Source organism: Rhododendron vialii, chromosome 13a (assembly GCF_030253575.1).
Source record: "Rhododendron vialii isolate Sample 1 chromosome 13a, ASM3025357v1".
In the NCBI taxonomy this organism is placed as follows: Eukaryota; Viridiplantae; Streptophyta; class Magnoliopsida; order Ericales; family Ericaceae; genus Rhododendron; species Rhododendron vialii.
The window spans coordinates 25,850,542-25,869,184 of NC_080569.1; the positions used below are offsets into that span (position 1 = coordinate 25,850,542).

Below are 18,643 nucleotides of genomic sequence, written 5' to 3' on the forward strand. Positions count from 1 at the left end.
ATGAACTCTAAAAATTTCGATCATTATTGGAGGCCAAAACGGAGGGTAACCTATACCGGACGGGATCTGACTCCCATCCAGCGGCGCGGGGTCCATCTAGATCCGTTTGATATTAAAAAACGGTTATTTACTTGATCCATTTTATTAACACCCGGTTCATATTATCTAAATCGACCCGGACCGGTCAACGGCCACAGGCCCACAGGTGTTCCCTATAAAAGCCCAGGTGGAAAACAGCATCAACTTCTTGTGCTGCGAAATGGATCAAACCGGGGGAGGAGAGCTCGCACTGCTCTCCGACCGGGTCCTGGTCAACGGCACCGTAACGGACGTGACTCTGACCGGCGACGGCGTTGTCCGGTGGACGGAGGGCGGGAGCCAGCGTTGCCTGGAGGTGGACAAGGAGGTCCTCGGGTTCTCCACCGAAGGGCCGAGGATCAAGATCAGGGCCGTCGTCGAGGGTGCGAAAATCTGCTGCCCCGGGAGCAGGGGAGCTCCGATGAGGAAGACCTTCGTGTTCGAGCCCCAGTCGGAGGACTTGCTGAGAGTTTGGTGCCAGAAGCTGCAGGATTTCATCGATTCTTTAGGTAATCATTTCGGCTTGCTCGAATCGTAGTGTGCAATTAATGAAGTAGAAAAATCACATGACGTTGTGCATTTAATGAATTTGAAGGATTAGCTCCTCTCCTTTTTTCTTTTTTCTTTTCCATATATGAGCGGCACGTTTTTCCAGTATTTTCTGAACAATTAACTGCGAATTGGCCAGGGTTAAGTATGGGATTTGTTTGCCATAAATGAGATGGTTGTGGGGTCTACATTGTGAACTTTTAAATTTGGTCATTGGACCCATTTCCTTTAGGCTTCGCTAGGAGTAGGAATTTGATACCCGGGAATCAAATTTCTAGTAATTCAATACCCGGAGTATTTTTTTGTTCGATGTTTAATATTCAGTAATTCTATCTAGGAATTAGTTATTTTGAAAATTTACTAGGCAAATATTTCCTTTTTTAATGGTTTGAGTCAAGAATCTAGGATTCTCATGGGGATGGGAGGAATCAAATTCCTACTTAGTTTGGGAATGCGATTCCTGGTTGAATATGTTATCGGGATTCAGGAACCACATTCCCATTCCAATCACTTCCGAACTAAGGAATTATGAAAATATGGCATCACGTTCCCGTTCCTCCTCAAGATTATTGTCATCTAAACTGAGCCTTAGATAAAACTTATGCAATACGAAATTGAGAGACCCATGTGTGGCTTGCACATATTAAAACTATGTGTTTTGAGATATTTAATTGAAGATAGATGAGTACTTTGGTTTGGACATTCAACGAGTCGTTAAATGCATAGGTTTTTTTTCCATTGATCAGAGGAAATGATTTTGTCAAAAAGAAAAGTCCAACAACGCACACAAGGAATTCCATCCAAAATACAAAGATAAGAATCTAAAACAACCCATCAGGAAAACAATAAACAAATTACATAGAAAGAAAACTAAAGCGTTACATATAGACGTAAGCGTCATGCTCGCTAGCACATACTCCAAAGTAGACTAAAACTAAGTTAGGTAATAATGCTAGTCAAAGATGAAGGAAATAAGCCCCCAAGGGATGCAAAGATCCAAATCGGAGTATACTGTTAAGCATCAATGGAATCTATATTGGGAAAAAAAACCCCAAAGAAAACTAAAAAACCCCCTAAGAGTCCAATCACTAAGTAGCTCTGAAACATTGATAAGCTCTGTATCGACGAGTTCCGAACTTGAGGTCTCAGACCCTAGCTCCAAATCCATAATTGAGGGGGTGAGGAAAAGGATAAAGGTGGCGGTACATAGGCGGTAGTAGTAGTAAAGAGAGGCGGTTTTGGATTGAAGGGAGGCAAAGGGGTGAAGGAGAGGAGAAGATCAATGAAAATGAGGAGGTTCGAAAGAGGAGGGGATCTGAGAGAGGGGAGGAAAGAAAAAAAATTCTCAGAGGAGATGAGAGAAACCCTCACTAGGAAGGGAGAATAACCAAAGCACTAGAGGAGCCAACCATGGGGAGGGGGAGTCCTCACATATGCCTCTATGGCCCCCTCCCACCACAAACCTTATGAAAAAAATCCTTATGAAAAAAAGAAGGGGTAGAGAGTGACGCTAGAGAGAGAGGGGACAAGTCGAGACATTGAAAAAATTTCACAAATTTAAGACTAGATCATTTTTGTTAAGTGGTACCCAAATATATCAATATACTTAATACTAAAATTTGCTTTCCATAATTTCAAAAAACACACTCATTTTCATAGGTTGACAACTTAATTATCCATTAAGATGCTTAATACACACCTAAAGTACATGTGTTCAACAGTTAACTATTCATACAAAAAAAGTACACATTTTCATAGGTTAATCACCTATCAGCATACTTAATATTCAAAATAAAGTACTGTGTTCTGTAGACTAATGCAACTTCTACTTTTGCAATACAAATTTTTTTTTTTGAACCAGGGGGTGGCGCGTGCTTCTCACCCCCATCAATGCCTCCGCCCCTATGCTAATCTCTAGTGATAATGTTTTCCTTTTTAACTTCTTGTTTTATAACAGGTCGGCCAAAGAGGCTATTTGTCTTTGTGAATCCATTTGGGGGGAAGAAATCTGCATCTAAGATATTCCTTGATGATGTGAAACCACTATTGGAAGATGCTAATGTTGAGTTTACGCTGCAAGGTTTGTAGTTCATGATTCTGAGTCCTGGAACGGTTTTACTGTGACTCTTATTTTTATTGATTTCATTTTGTCACTTTCAGAAACAAAACATCAGCTCCATGCAAAGGAAGTTGTTCAAACATTGGATCTCTCTAAGTATGATGGAATAGTTTGTGTCAGCGGGGATGGAGTCTTGGTTGAGGTTGGCTGCTTATTATGTGAATTATTGTATGAGAATACATATTATATATGTGTGTGTGTGTATATTCCGCATTACAGCTTCATCATCTAACATTATGAGGTACTACTCAAAGTTGTAGCTAGAGTGTTTTGTGATGTTAATAGATATCAATGCACTTTTAGAAGGGATGACACTTCCGAAGTTGAGATGGTACCCTAGAATCCATTGGCTAAGCATTCATTTACCAATCATGTTCTACTAAATACGAAGTGAGCTAAAAATCACAATGAAAATCAAATGAATGACTTAGACACTTCAACTAGAAGCCATCCTCCCTTTAAGTTGCTTCCTACTTACCAGTTGTTGGCTCCTGAGATGCTAAAGATCAAAGGCTTTGTAAAATTTACAATGTATGTTCCCTTTTCATGGCATCATGACTAGGTTGGTCAAGGAAATATTCTGTTGGGTTTGGACATTGGAAACTAATACACTTTTATTGAATACCCTTCACTATGCACAAGTACCCATGATACAAGATAACATTTTAGTATACCTCACACTTAGGCACTTCACTATTGTTCACTATCACCTTAAAGTGTATGCCTTTACTTACACTCTAACACTCACTCACACGTGAGTGTCTTTCACTTGCACTCACACTTTGTGGTCTCACCACACTTACACGAAATGAGCTCCCATCCCCTATTTATAGGGAGCAAAGGTACTTTAGAGTAGGACAATCCTAGAATAATTCTAAAAGATTTCTAGACCATTCCATCATAGTCTAGAAGATTCCGGAAGGTTCTAGCATAAGCCGGGACATTCCAATAGAATTTGGAACCTTCTAGTAGAGTCGGGAACATTCCTGAACAGTGTGGAAGATACCTGAAGCATCCAGAGACTTCCGGAGAGTCGGTGATGACTCTCAACATAGACTGCAAATGGATTATTTGCTGAGGTTGACTTTTCAATTGTCATGCAGCGGGAATGGTGGATTATAAGTAAGGACTGGTACATCACACAAGCCCACCAATGGTGTTTTACACATCTCCGCATCCATGGCATGATTGGAAGTTCATTAAGTGAACCTTTAAGTTGCAACAGTTAAGGGTGCATAGAAATGTAAACCTCTCACTTGTGATATTGGAATGTCCAATTATGATTTGGCTTGACTTGCATTTTCCTTTCTTTGAGTTCCAGATCAGAGTCTTCAGACATATTGAATTGCATGATTAGATGCATTGATAGCACCTCCACTTTTTCTTTTCTTTTTTTCTAATACACTTGCAAAATTTAGTAGGTAGTAAATGGACTACTTGAGAGAGAGGATTGGAATACCGCAATAAAAATACCTCTTGGAGCAGTACCTGCAGGTTTGTCTACCCAATTTAGTTAATATTTTATACTCTTCCCTCAACCTTTCAGAAATTATGATTTGGGGCATGGTCCTAGCGAGCAATAGCATTGTAGTTTCTTCAAGGTTTATTTAATGAATGAAACAAAAGGTTTGTTTCTATATAGCTGTAATCAGGTAAAATATCCAACGAACACCGCCACTGCACGTTCAGTATGGCAATCTTATGCCAGGAAAACATTACTCCTTGTCCACTTTTTTCTTTAGAATTTTAAATCTGACGTGATTTATTTTTGTTTGGAGGTACTGGAAATGGCATGGCAAAATCTCTTCTCGATTCTGTTGGTCATCCGTGTACCGCATTTAATGCAATTCTTGCAATTATTCGAGGTTGTTTATGCTCTCTATCATGATGTTGTCGGGAAACAGTTAATTACCACTTTTTGCTTTCAAATGGGATTGTGTTTGCTACAGAAATAACTGCCAACTCCTACTAATGTCAGGCAAGCGGTGTTCATTGGACGTAGCTACCATCTCGCAAGGGGAGACCAGGTTCTTTAGTGTCTTGACGCTTGCATGGGGTATGTCAGATATCCATTTGATAGTTTTAAATTTCAAGCTAGTTAATCCTATTATTCCTTATAGATTGTGTTAGTTATTCATTGATTCTTTGCTGTTAGCAGTAGCTATATTTCCAGCAGTGCTTACAAAATCTTGTTCTTATACAGGTCTGGTGGCAGATATCGACATCGAGTCTGAGAAGTATAGATGGATGGGCAGTGCTCGCTTAGATTTCTATGTAAGTTCCTGAAGTCTAAAGCGCATTTATTATGCTGTATGAAGTCTCATAAAAGAACTGTTTAGAAGTAGTATCTGATATTCCATTTGACGAATCTATCTTTGTTCTTATGGTTCTCTATAAGATTTGCTTTCACATAGCTATATTCAGTACATAACTTGTTATAAATGTCTTCAAAGCACAAATACTTGACTATTTATTGTAGGAATCTGCTTTTTTTTGCTGCACACCGACTTTGTGTAAGATCCAGCTTTTTCAATCCCCCTTCTTATAACTACCTCCCGTATATGCCATGAACGTCAACTTGTATCCGTGACACGCATGATGTTTGGCTCCATGTAGCATTACCAACAGTTATGATACACAAGGTGTTTGGCTTATATAGGAGCAAACGAAGTCCTGTTTAACAATCATCCCATCTCTCTTCTATTGACCCAGGGTTATTGAGGTAAAGTATGTGGAACTTTCCGCATCCTCCTTAAACTTTGGATCGTCTCCATCATCGCTATTTGTTCAACTCATATTAAAGGTTATAGATTTGATGAAGTTGACTGTTCTGCTTCCATGTGAAGTACTGTTTAATGTACTAAAGATGAAAACAGCTTTGAAGGTGCAATGAGATGCTATTATTTCCTAACTAACTTTTTTTTTGCTCGGCTATTATTTCCTTACAACTACTGCATTTCCAGGCTCTTCAGCGAATATTTCATCTCAGGAAATACAACGGGCGTATTTCATTTGTGCCTGCTCCTGGTTTTGAAGATTACGGAGAGCCGAGCAGTCACATGGGTGAATTTATGGGCCAAGAAATCTGCAATCCAAGCCATGATGAACCTATGAAGGTTCAGCAAGGTAGCTATAGAGGTCCCACTGTTGCATTGGAGAGCTTGAATTGGAGGAAGATTGATGGTCCATTTGTTTCGGTTTGGCTCCATAATGTAACATGGGGTGGTGAAAATACCAAGGCAGCACCTGATGCCAAGGTTTTGTATGTTTGACTTATTTTTATCCTTGGGTAAATAACATCAGACGTTTTAGCGTGGAGCCTACACACAAAAGTGCAGCAATATAGTCATCAAGAAATAGTTATGAAAATGTTACTCTTTATTGACCTCTGATAGTTTCTGCCATAGATACTGAGTCCTTAAATTTCTACTAAAGACTACTAGATTTTCTTATTTAAGCTTTATTGACTTTTACATTCTTTTTTTGCTGGTTGTACAGTTCTCAGATGGTTATTTGGACTTGATCCTTGTTAGGAATTGCCCAAGGTTAGCTTTGTTAGCACTGATGACAGAACTTAATAATGGGAATCATGTCAAATCACCACATGTCTTGTACTTCAAGGTGAGCTCATGATATTAGCTCGGCTTACTGTATACTTATATTATTTTCTTCCAGCAGTAGTTCAGCTTTTTTAATACCTGTCCATGTTGTAGAGACTACATGGTATTCCAGAGAAACTACAATGACCATGTTGATTATGTATTCTAGATATTCTAATTCCCATGGTAGTTCTGAGACTGCTGATGCAGAAGAGCAGAAATCTTCATTCTCCATGCTCTGTCTCTGCAACTTCTTAATCTCCCCCTTCCCACCTAGCCTCCTATCGAGGAGTTTTGAGTTATTTCCCGCGAGAATTGTTTTTAAGGATATTAATTGGAGTTTGCATGTTCCCTTCTTTTATTGGTTGGCTGGAACACGAGAGTGTGGGGATAGAGATCCATGCTTCGTTCAGGATTGTGCTTCCAGCTTCAGTTGTAATAATGAGTCGCTTTCCTGTTCGCATCTGTCTGTCCATTCCAGCATTAGAATCACAGAGATTAAGAACCAAATTCTTAATTTTCAAGTTTTCTGCCATCCAACCTATTATTCATAACCTTGAAAATTATTTCATACGATCAGGCACAATGTTAGAGCATTCAATTTGAACATTCCCATGTGTGATGTAGTTTCGAAGTACTTATCCATGCATGTTAAAAGAACAAAACATAAAACTGAAAGGCAAAATCTACTCAAATGCACCGCTGGTCATATGCATATGATTCTAACTTGTTGCTCTGTTTCTCGAAATATATTACAGGTGAAAGCGTTTGTTTTGGAGCCCGGTCCAAGAACCGACGACGCAACAAAAGAAGGTATCATAGATGTAGACGGCGAGGTCCTGGCCAGAGGAAAAGCAACATACAAGTCCGACCAGAAGGCTCTGATGGCATATGACAAGCTCCAAATAACAGTGGACCAAGGTTTGGCTACTGTATTTACCCCTCTTTGACATTCACCAATAACAAAAGTGGGTTTTATGTATGACATTTCTGTTTGTACAGAGTCATACAAGGAGAATACAGGAATATATGATTTTATCATTTTGGTCTTTTCCCTTTTTACCCATGAAGTTGTATGTTAAAAGAATGACTGCTAAAGTTCAGGGTTTGTTTTGTTCTTTTGTAAAAATACTGTATAATTTTTGCCCAGGTCAAAATAAGGTCTTGAGCCGAAGTTCTTGTATCCCATTCTTTTTCGCTCCAATTTCCCTGACAACCCCATAACTTTTGGGTCTTGGGACTCATGGAATGGAAAGAAATCTATGGAGAACAAAATCGTTAATATGCAGGAATTAGAGGGTTTTGATTAATTACTTTTTAACACGAACGCGCGCGAATATGACATGACCTAGCAACACGAAGACTAACCGGGATGAATGTGTTTAGAAAATATGTATACGTTTTGTTTATTGTGATATTTATCAAACGGAATTGTAAACGACAAACTTATAGAAAGGTGGGACTTGGAAAATCGCATGAAAAATGATCAATGCTAGTGTTAGAAGCTACGTCCTTGAGACAAATTTGTCCTTGTTATGGTGCTTACAGATTTTTTTGGACGTTTATCTCCTAGGATGTAATGATCAAAATCTCACAGAAGTAGCATTACAATTGATGGGCCTGGTGAACCAACTTGAATTTTTGTACTCTCCCATGTGAAGACTCGAGACTCGCATAAATATGGAAAATCAATCAGAAAAACTATCTACCTGTTTATAAATGGTTCATCGGAAGTTCCGAATAAGTGTCAATGAATAAACACAACTCTAAGAAAATAACTAATCCATCAAAGCAAAATAAAATCCATAAAAATAAAATCTTTATTGGCTTTCTTCAATCAATTTATCAAATGGAGATTAATGGAGTCGATTTTCATTCACTTCAATAGGTTTTGGACAAACCAAATATATATTCTAAAACTAATTCTTCTAACAGAATATGGGTTGGGTTCACATAACTCGAGAAGGGCACGAAGAGCTGTTTTATTTTTTCGTGTTGGTTTGCTAATTTGAAATATGACAAAACTCAAACACGACAAGATGCAGCGTGAATGTGATTCGGTTGTTGTTTGGGTTTTGTTTGCTGATTTTATAATTTGTTTGGCTATGATGGCATTGAAAATGCAGCATTTTTGTTTGGAATAAATATATTTTCCATATACAATATTTGCAAGTGTGGTATATTCCTATGAGTAAACACTAATACGACATGCACTTGCTCCCTATGTAAATAGCACTAGCAGCCTACCAACCACCTTATGTGCAATTGTTTAGCTCCTTAAAAGACTGATGCACACTTTTCGGATGCAAAGCCTGGGGTGGGTACCATAGCAGGATCTCAAAACCAACAAAGTCCGTCGAGAAGCTGACCCCTTGTGGGGTTAGTGTGGTCAGAATGTGTTCAGTGGTGGACATTCGGGCTTGGTTGAAAAGTTGAAGTCTCCGTAGCTTTTTGTTGGGATTAAACATACTTCTAACACCACCTACACATGATGATACATTAGCTTCAGTCCTGACATATGTAAGGTCGGATCCTCTACAAATAAAGATACGGTGTGCCAGGACAACAATACTCTCTGGTGGAGGTGATGAGATACCATGTAGATATGCACTTCTATATTTCCATTTGACTAAAAAAATTTTTTTTTATCGATATGCACTTCCATTTGTAAAACCGGAAAAAAGAGAGTAAAAATACTGCAAAAATGGGTGACCAATTCATCCTAACAGCTGTTACTTCTTCTTTGTGAGGATTGGTGCCACGCTCCAATTTATGAAATTAAATTATTCAGTAGTACCGAAGCATAGTCACATGGTGCTCCAGATCATTCTAGAACCACATTTATATAGAGTTCATACACATAGTCGTGGATCCACATAAATATGTGGCATTGGAGTTAACCGTAGCACCACGTAACCGTGCTGCAGGAGCATTGAATAATTAAACAATTTATGGGCACCCTACGGTATTTCCCCCTTTTAGACACAGCCTGTTGGTAAGAGTTTTAGGTTAGTATTGGTTGGCCTTCATCTCTGCTGCCAATGCCATTTATAGATGACCGTTAAGCTTTCTGTTGCCACCTCTCTTCATCCTCATCAAAACAATAGGTGTTGGAGAAGAGATTGAAGCCCCAAAACCCTTTTTATGATCTCAGAATCAAATAATAATTACAAGAAACAAATAGGGATTGATTGTTCCATTTCTTCTCTTAATTTTCTTTGAACTATTCTATTGGGTTCCGCCGTTGGAACGAAAAAATCCGTTTGCAACGAAGATCGTTACATAGAAATTCGGCAAGGATGAATGATCTATTCTCGGGCTCGTTCAAAAGGTACACGGACCTGAAGCAACAGACGCACTTGGACGACGTGGAGACCGGCCAGGCCGGGAACGAGGGTAATCTCGACCGGTTCTTTCAGGACGTCGAGAATGTCAAGGAAGACATGAGGAGCGTCGAGCAACTCTACCAGAGGTTGCATGAATCCAACGAGGAGAGCAAAACCGTGCACAATGCCAAAACCATGAAAGAGGTCCGAGCCCGAATGGACTCGGACGTTGCCCACGTCTTGAAACAGGTCAAGCTCATCAAGAGGAAACTCGAAGCCCTAGAGCAGTCGAACGCAACCCACCGGAAGCTTCCAGGTTGCGGGCCCGGGTCGTCCGCGGACCGAACCAGGATTTCAGTGGTTGGCGGGTTGGGAAAGAAACTCAAGGATATGATGGACGATTTCCAGGAATTGAGGGGGAAAATGGCGGCTGAATACAAGGAAACGGTAGAGCGTAGGTATTCACAATAACCAAACTAATTCTATAGTCTTCGAAAATTATTCTACAAAAACTCGGAAAATAGAATTTATCTCCGAAAATCTGTCCCCGCTCCAATTCTAAATCCTAGTTTCATTCGTGTGTAGGTACTTTACAATTACGGGAGAGAAGGCAAATGAAGAAACCATTGAGAACTTGATTTCAAGCGGTGAAAGCGAGAATTTCATGCAAAAGGCAATTCAGGAACAGGGGAGGGGTCGGATTCTGGACACTATATCAGAGATTCAGGAGAGACATGACGCGGTGAAGGAGATTGAAAAGAACTTGCTCGAGCTGCACCAGGTGTTCTTGGACATGGCAGCCTTGGTGGAGGCACAAGGTCACCAGCTCAACGACATCGAGAGCCACGTGGCCCACGCAAGCTCGTTCGTGAGGCGTGGGACCGAGCAACTGCAGGAGGCCCGGGTACATCAAAAGAGCTCTAGGAAGTGGACGTGCTACGCCATCCTGCTAGGGATTGTTCTTGTTGTCGTCATCCTTTTCCCGCTCTTGGCTCCGTTGCTGCTTCCAAAGTAGAAAGAGAGAGAGATTGGACTACTTTGCCCTGGGAGTTGGAGAACAGGTTTTCTAATGTCCAGATACGATATACGAGCATATGTGTTTGTGTGTGTATATTAGAGAGAATAGATGGATGGCATAGCAGGAAGAATGATAATAGGTTTCGGGCATTATTGAAAAAGAGTGTGTTTCTGCAATGAAGAGAACTTCTAATTGTCTTCCATATGCGGATCTAAAAAAGAAGGAATTGTCTTCCATATTCTTGCACGGTTGCACCTTGTGAACAAGTTAATCGGAAACGATTCCCACACAGATTTTTGTGCACATATCATGCACATACATTTTTTATGAGGCCTATATCGGGGTCCCACAAAATGATTCAAACCGCTCATCTTTTTTAAAATATTTTTTGGAGGGTTTCTGTAAAAAATCAACTCCAACGGATATCGGTAAAGGCTTTCTCAGAAATCGTAGTGAATCATTCTGTTTTGCCCTGCGATTTCTGAAAAAGCTTTTACCGATATTCGTTGGAGCTGATTTTTTTACAGAAACCCTCCAAAAAATATTTTAAAAAAGATGAGCGATTCGAATCATTTTGTGGGATCCTGATATGAGCCTCACAAAAATGTATGTGCATGATATGTGCACAAAAATATGTGCAAGTGGCATTGTTGCAAATTAATTTCGAAGGAAGTACTTTGGGCTGTCACAAGGCAGAGGGGCTTTAACTACTGTATCCAACAAACCAGAAGTTCTAAAATCTATTTTTTGAATGTATCACTAGAAATGGCCAGAAGTTCTGCCAATGAGGGGTTGGTTCATCGATTGGAAACTTGTACTTAATTGGACAATGCCCAGGTTCAAGTCCTCATAGCCCCTAAACATACTCCTAACATTATTCACATGTGGTAGGACCTTAGCTTCGATCCCAACATCGGAGTCTCTTACAAAAAATGGTATTGTGTGATGGGGCAATACTCCCTAATGGACTACCATACATGCATTCTATTTTGTTGCACGCAAAAATGAAATGGCCAGAAGCTCCAAAAATCTTTCTATTTTGATGTGTCACTAGAAATGGGATATTACAAGAGTCTCAAGGTTACACTCAAAGGGTAGCTTTAGGAAAGTGTGGGAAGCTGTGCCACTCTGTCTAATGTGCTGCTTTTGTACAGAAGATTTTTTGGAAAGGTTGAGAGCTTTATTTTCTTGCCTGCAGGTTTAGAGAGGAGTTGCGTACCCCCTTGGAGAAGGTACTTTTTGTTTTCTGTGTCCTGATAATAAATGTAGAAATCAGAAGGCTTCTAATAAAGAAAGTTGCTATCAGAAGTAAACTTAAGTTGGGGACAAGTTATTATGGGTTAAAAATTGACAAGTAAACTCACGTATAAACCTCTTGGAAGCCCAGAGCTTGATAACTACAGAACATGGTAACTGATGATGCCATCCGGTAACAGTAAAACACGACACCAAAGATTAGCGAGGAGCCCTCGAGGGTACTGCATACGTACTGCAGGTGTTCACTTGTAATGGCGATGCGAGAGTTCCGCTCATGCATATAACACAAAACCTGCATTTGGTGAGGGAACTGGGAAATGTTGGCATAGATAAATGGTTCTAGGCTATTCGCTCTGGAATTATGGAGATTTTACCAATCTTAAGTTTTCGAATACCCTTCTGCGGATACTGATTCTTCCTCGCTTCTTCTTTGTGCACATTCACAAGCTAGGATAAAATAGCAATTGCCTAAACCCTGTAATCGGAGCTAATCCCAATATTCTGCAACTTCAGAAATCCAACAACCACTTGTAGCTTTTTGCCGCCTCCTCTAAAACGCAAAACTTTATCTTCTACCTCTCAACAAAGACCAACCTATAATCACAAAAAACCCAAGATCATCACTAATTTCCTGAAGCTGTCCAGATTCCAAACACCTATGACTGGCAACTTCAAGAAAAACCAGCTTGTTAAATTGACATCAGTGAAAAGTCGACTAGAATTTGCAAAAAATCCCAAATTCATGTGAATCAACATCTATTCCACCAACACCAACTAAACCCTTTTTGGCTTGCTAAGTATACCCCTAATATCTTCAACACACTGAAACATCCAAAGCTCTACGAGAATAGGCAATGCATAGACATCCCTTTGGAAAGGAAAAAGGCATTGGCAATCTAGGTATGTCAACAACCTAGTTCTTTCAGCATAATCTCTCTCCATTTTCCTATTGCCATTTCCGAAACCATTTCAACTATTCATGCACCATAACAGATACTCCACAATCTTAAGGTTTAGTCATAGTGCAGAGCTTGGGGAATTCGACGTTAAAGTACGGTGAAACTATATTGGTTGAGCAGCAATGAGAAGCAACCATTAATTTATGCTTTAGCTGCACGCTACTCAAGTAACTCAAGGAGGAAGTTATGCTAATGAAGCCAATGTGTAAGATCCCTCAACTGTGCAAGTACACACTCATCGACTCCTCGTCTCAAAAGGAAATTCGTACAGCAAGGGATATGGCTGCAGTAGGTTCTAATTTATTCACTCCCCATCCAATCCAAGATAGAAAAAAAAAAAAAAAAACTGGGGGAAAATGGAAGCGAAGAGTCAGAAATCAGATCGAGAGAAGTAACAAAAATGGAGAAAAAGTAAGTTGGAAGCAACTTGGAGGATATAAATCAAGAGTCCTGCTACCGGTACAGATTTTTTTGCACAGATTGTGCACAGATTTCGTTGTGGGGCCTACCACGGGTCCCACACAAATCATCCAAGCCGTTCATTAAATGTAAAACATTTTTTCAAGGGTTCCCGTAAAAAATAAGCTCAATTCAATATCTATAGGTGCTTCATCCAACCATCTAACTTTTCATTCAGATTTTCAGATGATGAAAAGTTATACGATTGGATCGAGCATCTATAGGTATCGGATTGAGATTATTTTTTACGGGGACCCTTGAAAAAATGTTTTACATTTAATGAACGGCTTGGATGATTTGTGTGGAATCCGTGGTGGGCCCCACAATAAAATCTGTGCACAATCTGTGCACAGATTGTATGTGTGTGTAGCATTTCTGATAAATCAAACAGTCAAGGACAGTGAATAGCCTTTACTAGAAGATCCAAAGCAAGAAAGAAAGTTAAACACTTTTGGTCATCTAAATAAACCACATCAGAAATACAAAGTGAAGGGGATTTTGCGACACAATGCTATAACTATCCTGTCAAACAGGGTGGCATAATATAATCACATTACGTTAGCATAATCTAGGTGTAATGCTGAAAGAAGAAAGCATGATCTCGCTTTAAAATGAAAGGAGCAACTTATATATAGGGAGCATGAGCACCATAAATGGTGAAATATGGAAACTGATACAGGACAAGAGTTTCCAAGACCTTGAAGTGGAAAACAGCACAACATTAAGAATTCAAATCAACCACCTTTATCAAATTACAGATACTATATGATGAAGAGAGTGGTTCACTTGTAGCAAACAAAATAACCATGTTTCCTCTCCTTCATGACTTAAGAAAGATAGAAGAGGAAAGAAATACAAAATGTCATAAGCAAGAATAACTCCCAAACCCATAAAGAAACAATCAAAACCTCAAAACTGAAGCGATAAAATGCCATTTAAGAACTTACAGCCATTACCAAATACAATCAGAAAATGAAGATAAACATCTAGAAGCAAGCCTAGGGTACATATTCATTATCATGATCTTATAGGAACTAATATATTTTCATAGTCAGCACAAACAATCAGTTAAGCAATCACCAATCTAGCCACCCAAAACCCGTATATAAAGTCATACAGAATCAGCAATAATACTTCGAAACAATCGTTGAGTTTCTTCCCAGTGAAACAAAAGCAAGAAACTACATATCAGAGCCACCGAAACAACAACATTGTCCACTTATTTACAGGCTTACCCCACCAGTCAATTCCCAGCAGTGGGCAACGCTGCCATAAAAGAGTTGTAAGACGACTCCAGATCAAAGTGAAGCTGCCGAGACTGTTGCTCTGTTAGCTCATCAGCTGCCCCCATCTTCGAAAGCCTTGCAATCCACTCCTTCATCTTTGTCTTCCCCTCGAAATCGGGGGGTAATATGGTAAGCTTGTTGAGTGAAGCCAAAAGGTCCGACAGCAATGGGTGGACCTGATCAACGGCAAGCATGTTCAGTCTCAATGCGTCCATTGCAGTAATGAAGTTCTGCACACATTCAGCCACTACGGAAGCCGAAGAACTCATTGACATTGCAGCAGCAGCCCTGTGCTCAACTGTTGCAGGGACGCCTGAAGTGATAAGGCGGTTCAAGGCTGCGGGGCAATCCATCTTATATGTGTCATGGAACCTCTCAATGCTTGGAACAGTGTCTTTGAGCGTAGATGCTAAAGTTTTGAAATGTGCAATTAGCTTTTGGCATTCGGGCTCATACTCCGCCGGCGAAATGATGTCCCGAATGTATAGCTTCTCTAGCTTTTCAGTGGCTTTGATGATGGCAAAGAGCTCGGCAAAGTTCTCATACATCTCTCTCTCGCGCTTGTCGTTCCATAGCTTAACTTCCATTAGATAGTATAAAAATGTAGATTTTTTTTTTTTTTTTCTGAACTACTGTATTATTGAATAGGTCTTCAAACTTGGAAATGGAGAAGAGAACGGGACACGCGCAAATATGACCAACTTTCTTCGCTGGAGACAACAATCACAATACCATAGTAACCATTAAAGGAACAAATTACACACCAAGACTAATCTCCCTTAAGCTACATAAAAGCAAATTATTATAAAGCAAGAGTCTTAACAATATTCCAAACAAAGCTTCTGAAAATCACTTCTTTTATAGCTTTTTCATCATGTTTTAGCCCATGAGCCAAATGAATAAGCTGTGTCACACAAATAGGAACAGCTTCAGACCGAAACAAACACACACCAAGATTTTAAAAAAAACAAAAACAAGTCCGAAGAGTATCTCCATTGATTTGTGTTTCTGATCCATTAGTTCAATCCCATTTAGCACATTTAATATTTTTTACAATAATGCTAGGGACACAGCACTCCACCACACCACAGCACAAACCACACCCGCCTACGTGGCATTGCATGATTGGTGGTTGCAAAGTAGTTGTTCTCCAATTACCAATCATGCAGTGTCACGTAGGCAGGTACGGTTGGTGTTGTGGTGGAGTGTTGTTTCCCTGACAAGCAATGGATCCTAAACATGGACGCTGACATGGAAAATTTGGCCAATAAGCCAACTTCATGCCAAATTTTTGTCTTGTCTAGAAAAAATTTGGCAATGGCAAGAGGGTTTGGTGAATCGATGGAGATGACGACACAAGCACAACCAAATTACATTAAAGTTCAACAAGCGCTGAAATCACACGTTTTCAAAATCGGCCGTTGCGATCAAGATCGAACTTTATGAAAACCAAAATCAACAGTGCGTAGAAATTAATTGCAATCTACGCGAATCTAAATTGAGAGGGAGTGGAAATCGTGTCGCGAAACCCTAATAAATAAATAAAAGCCGAAAGGGGGGATACCTCAAGAGAAGGAGACCATTAGGGCTTCCTTGGTAAAGTCAACTCAAATAATACACATACAGAGAACAGATATATATACAGGGAGAGAATATAGATATATTAGGTACAGATGGGGGGAGAGAGGACTTACCGAGAGTGAAAACGCGGCTTTGAATAATGTGAAGCTGTTGCAGGTGGAGAAGATGGAGAGAGAGAGAGAGAGAGAGGAGAAGGAGGTGTAGGCTTGCGGACAAGGGGGGGTTGCGTGTGGGAATTATTATTTGGGAATGGGAGATCAAATACTCCAGAAACAACGTGTAATTATTGCCTTTGCTGACGACTCTCTCTCTCTCTCGCCAGACACAGCGTACGGCCCTACGGGAGCTTCTAATACAACTAGTGGTGTGCACAGATTGGGCCGCTTTTTAGCCTGAACTCGTCACCCGACCCGATTAGGTTGGGTAGGTCATTTTTGACCTGCAACCGATACGTGTAATGGCAAAACCGTCTGGAAAATCGATTCTTAATTGCGGATCGTGTCGGGTTGGGCAAACACATGAATCGAAGCTCGCAAAACCCAATTTTTTTTTTTGACCGAAACTACAAATTTCAAAAACATAAGTTAGTAATGGAAAATTCAATTTTTTTAAGATTGTTGTATTATACGCATGAGATTTACTGATTCTACCAAAATCTGGATGAATGATGGCGAATGACCCCTTTTCAACTTTGAATAGAGAAACGGTAGACGACGGACGGTGTGCGAGAGAGAGAAACGGTGGATGATGTGCGGCAGAAGCGAAGGAGTGTGCGGCTTCATTTTCTAGATCTGGACTTCTGGACCGTATACTTGTGTAGGCCTATTTGGCGTTGTTTTGGAGCGTTTTTGGAACTTGTGTAGGCTTGTTTGGCATTATTTTGGAGCGTTTTTGGAACGGGGAAGTATTTATACCTAGGAATGGTATATAATATTGAATTTCAGTTTGTCTGGAAAAAAAATGGTATATAATCTTATATATTATATATAGATCGGGTCGGGTTTGACAGTTTTGCCCGATGCTAAACCGAAAACCAATTTTTTCTTACATATTTCAACCCGTAACCGATTGAAGCTCTTCGGGTCGGGTCAACGGGTTTTTTACTCTAGCCTAATACAATCCTGTTTTTCCCTTCTTTCCACCCAAACCTTACATGGGTGCGGTTGGAAACTTGGAACCTAGTTGCTTTATTGGTGTGCAAGTGTGTAAGCACGAGCCCAACCGTAAAAGTGCATTTGAAATATATTCCTCATTAGCACTAAAATTTTCAAGAGCGAAAATTGATAGCGTGAGGGGTGTGGGATAATTGAGAGCAAAGAATGCATGACAGGCGTATGTGATAATGGTTGGAACTTGAGCGTGTGGATCATCGTATGGGAATTGTGATGATCATCTTTTTTTTTTGGATTAGCGTGTGGATCATCTTATTTGAACCTCGTGTAATCTAAAATGAAACTCATCACGGTCTTATTTGAGTAATTCCAATGACTAATTTCATAGATCATCAATGTCATTGGATGATTCATCCACTTGCTCATCCATTTTTGTTATGACCAATAGGATTTGGGCAAGCTATCCGATCAACTTAATCTTTATTGTGTGAGTAAGATATACACATCTATAATTATGAAAATGATTGGATTGGATCATAAAATGAAATCATAATGAATTCTATTTTACATCACGTGATGGTCATATCAGCACAGTTCACTTTGATCATAAAATAAAATCATATGAAGATCTTGATTCGGAACTCAAGGGGGAAAAAACCTGAAAAAATTAGGTATTTTGTCAGACAAAGTTCAGACCAAATAAATCGAAAGTCATTCTCAATCTTGTCTTTCCATTCTATCTTATAGACAGGACGATCTAGTTAGGCCATTTGGGCCTTTTACCAGGTTACTTTAAATAATTGTAATCGATTGCTTTTTAGAACTTGTTGAGAACAATATCATCATGCATAAAATTATTTTTCGGATATGGATTAACATGATTCCGAAACACATTTATCTTGACATAAATGAGTTCGAATTCAGCATTATAACATTGTTTTTCATGATAAATAGACTCCGAAATAATAATAGTAGTTGGTATCAGAACAAACGTGATTTTTTACGTAGTTGATTTTTTCAGTGACATCTAAGAAAGTAATGTTTTCGACTATCCATGTAGACCCAAGAAGGATCCACAATTCTGATAGTTTATTTTTATCACGTTCTTGATTGATTTATTTCTCTTCTCTCTTCACTTTTGGCTTTGTCTGGTTAAGAGTAAAAGGAATAGGGGAAAAGGCAAAATAATTTTGTAGGAAAATGTAAGAAAAAATCTAAATTGAGTCTGTTTGAATAGAGTGAAAGTGATAAAAAAAAATGCATGAAAGAGAAAATACTTACACTTTTTTGGTGTTTGATT

General features: G+C 39.5%; 3 protein-coding genes across 4 annotated transcripts; 2 read left to right on the forward strand and 1 right to left on the reverse strand.

Moving 5' to 3' along the window:
• Nucleotides 1-208: 208 nt before the first annotated feature.
• LOC131312606 (sphingosine kinase 1-like) lies at nucleotides 209-7,528 on the forward strand. Its single transcript, XM_058340483.1, has 10 exons — nucleotides 209-587; nucleotides 2,585-2,707; nucleotides 2,788-2,888; nucleotides 4,168-4,240; nucleotides 4,525-4,611; nucleotides 4,725-4,802; nucleotides 4,950-5,020; nucleotides 5,710-6,003; nucleotides 6,245-6,367; nucleotides 7,104-7,528. Exons 1-10 carry the CDS (start codon nucleotides 260-262, stop codon nucleotides 7,293-7,295), a joined length of 1,470 nt encoding a protein of 489 aa, XP_058196466.1. The 5' UTR covers nucleotides 209-259; the 3' UTR covers nucleotides 7,296-7,528.
• Nucleotides 7,529-9,375: 1,847 nt separating this feature from the next.
• Nucleotides 9,376-10,867, forward strand: LOC131312607 (syntaxin-124-like). The gene is made up of 2 exons (XM_058340484.1): nucleotides 9,376-10,129; nucleotides 10,257-10,867. The coding sequence occupies exons 1-2, from the start codon at nucleotides 9,645-9,647 to the stop codon at nucleotides 10,684-10,686; spliced, it is 915 nt and encodes a 304-aa protein (XP_058196467.1). The 5' UTR covers nucleotides 9,376-9,644; the 3' UTR covers nucleotides 10,687-10,867.
• Nucleotides 10,868-14,351: 3,484 nt separating this feature from the next.
• Nucleotides 14,352-16,587, reverse strand: LOC131312608 (vacuolar protein sorting-associated protein 28 homolog 2). Of its 2 annotated transcripts, none has more exons than XM_058340486.1 (2): nucleotides 16,345-16,587; nucleotides 14,352-15,360 (listed from the first exon to the last, which is right to left on the reverse strand). In XM_058340486.1, exon 2 carries the CDS (start codon nucleotides 15,235-15,237, stop codon nucleotides 14,608-14,610), a length of 630 nt encoding a protein of 209 aa, XP_058196469.1. In that variant the 5' UTR covers nucleotides 15,238-15,360; nucleotides 16,345-16,587; the 3' UTR covers nucleotides 14,352-14,607. The 2 variants fall into 2 exon arrangements, with proteins under 2 accessions (XP_058196469.1, XP_058196470.1); XM_058340487.1 differs by lacking the exon at nucleotides 16,345-16,587 and adding an exon at nucleotides 16,215-16,343.
• Between the last annotated feature and the right edge of the window lie 2,056 nt (nucleotides 16,588-18,643).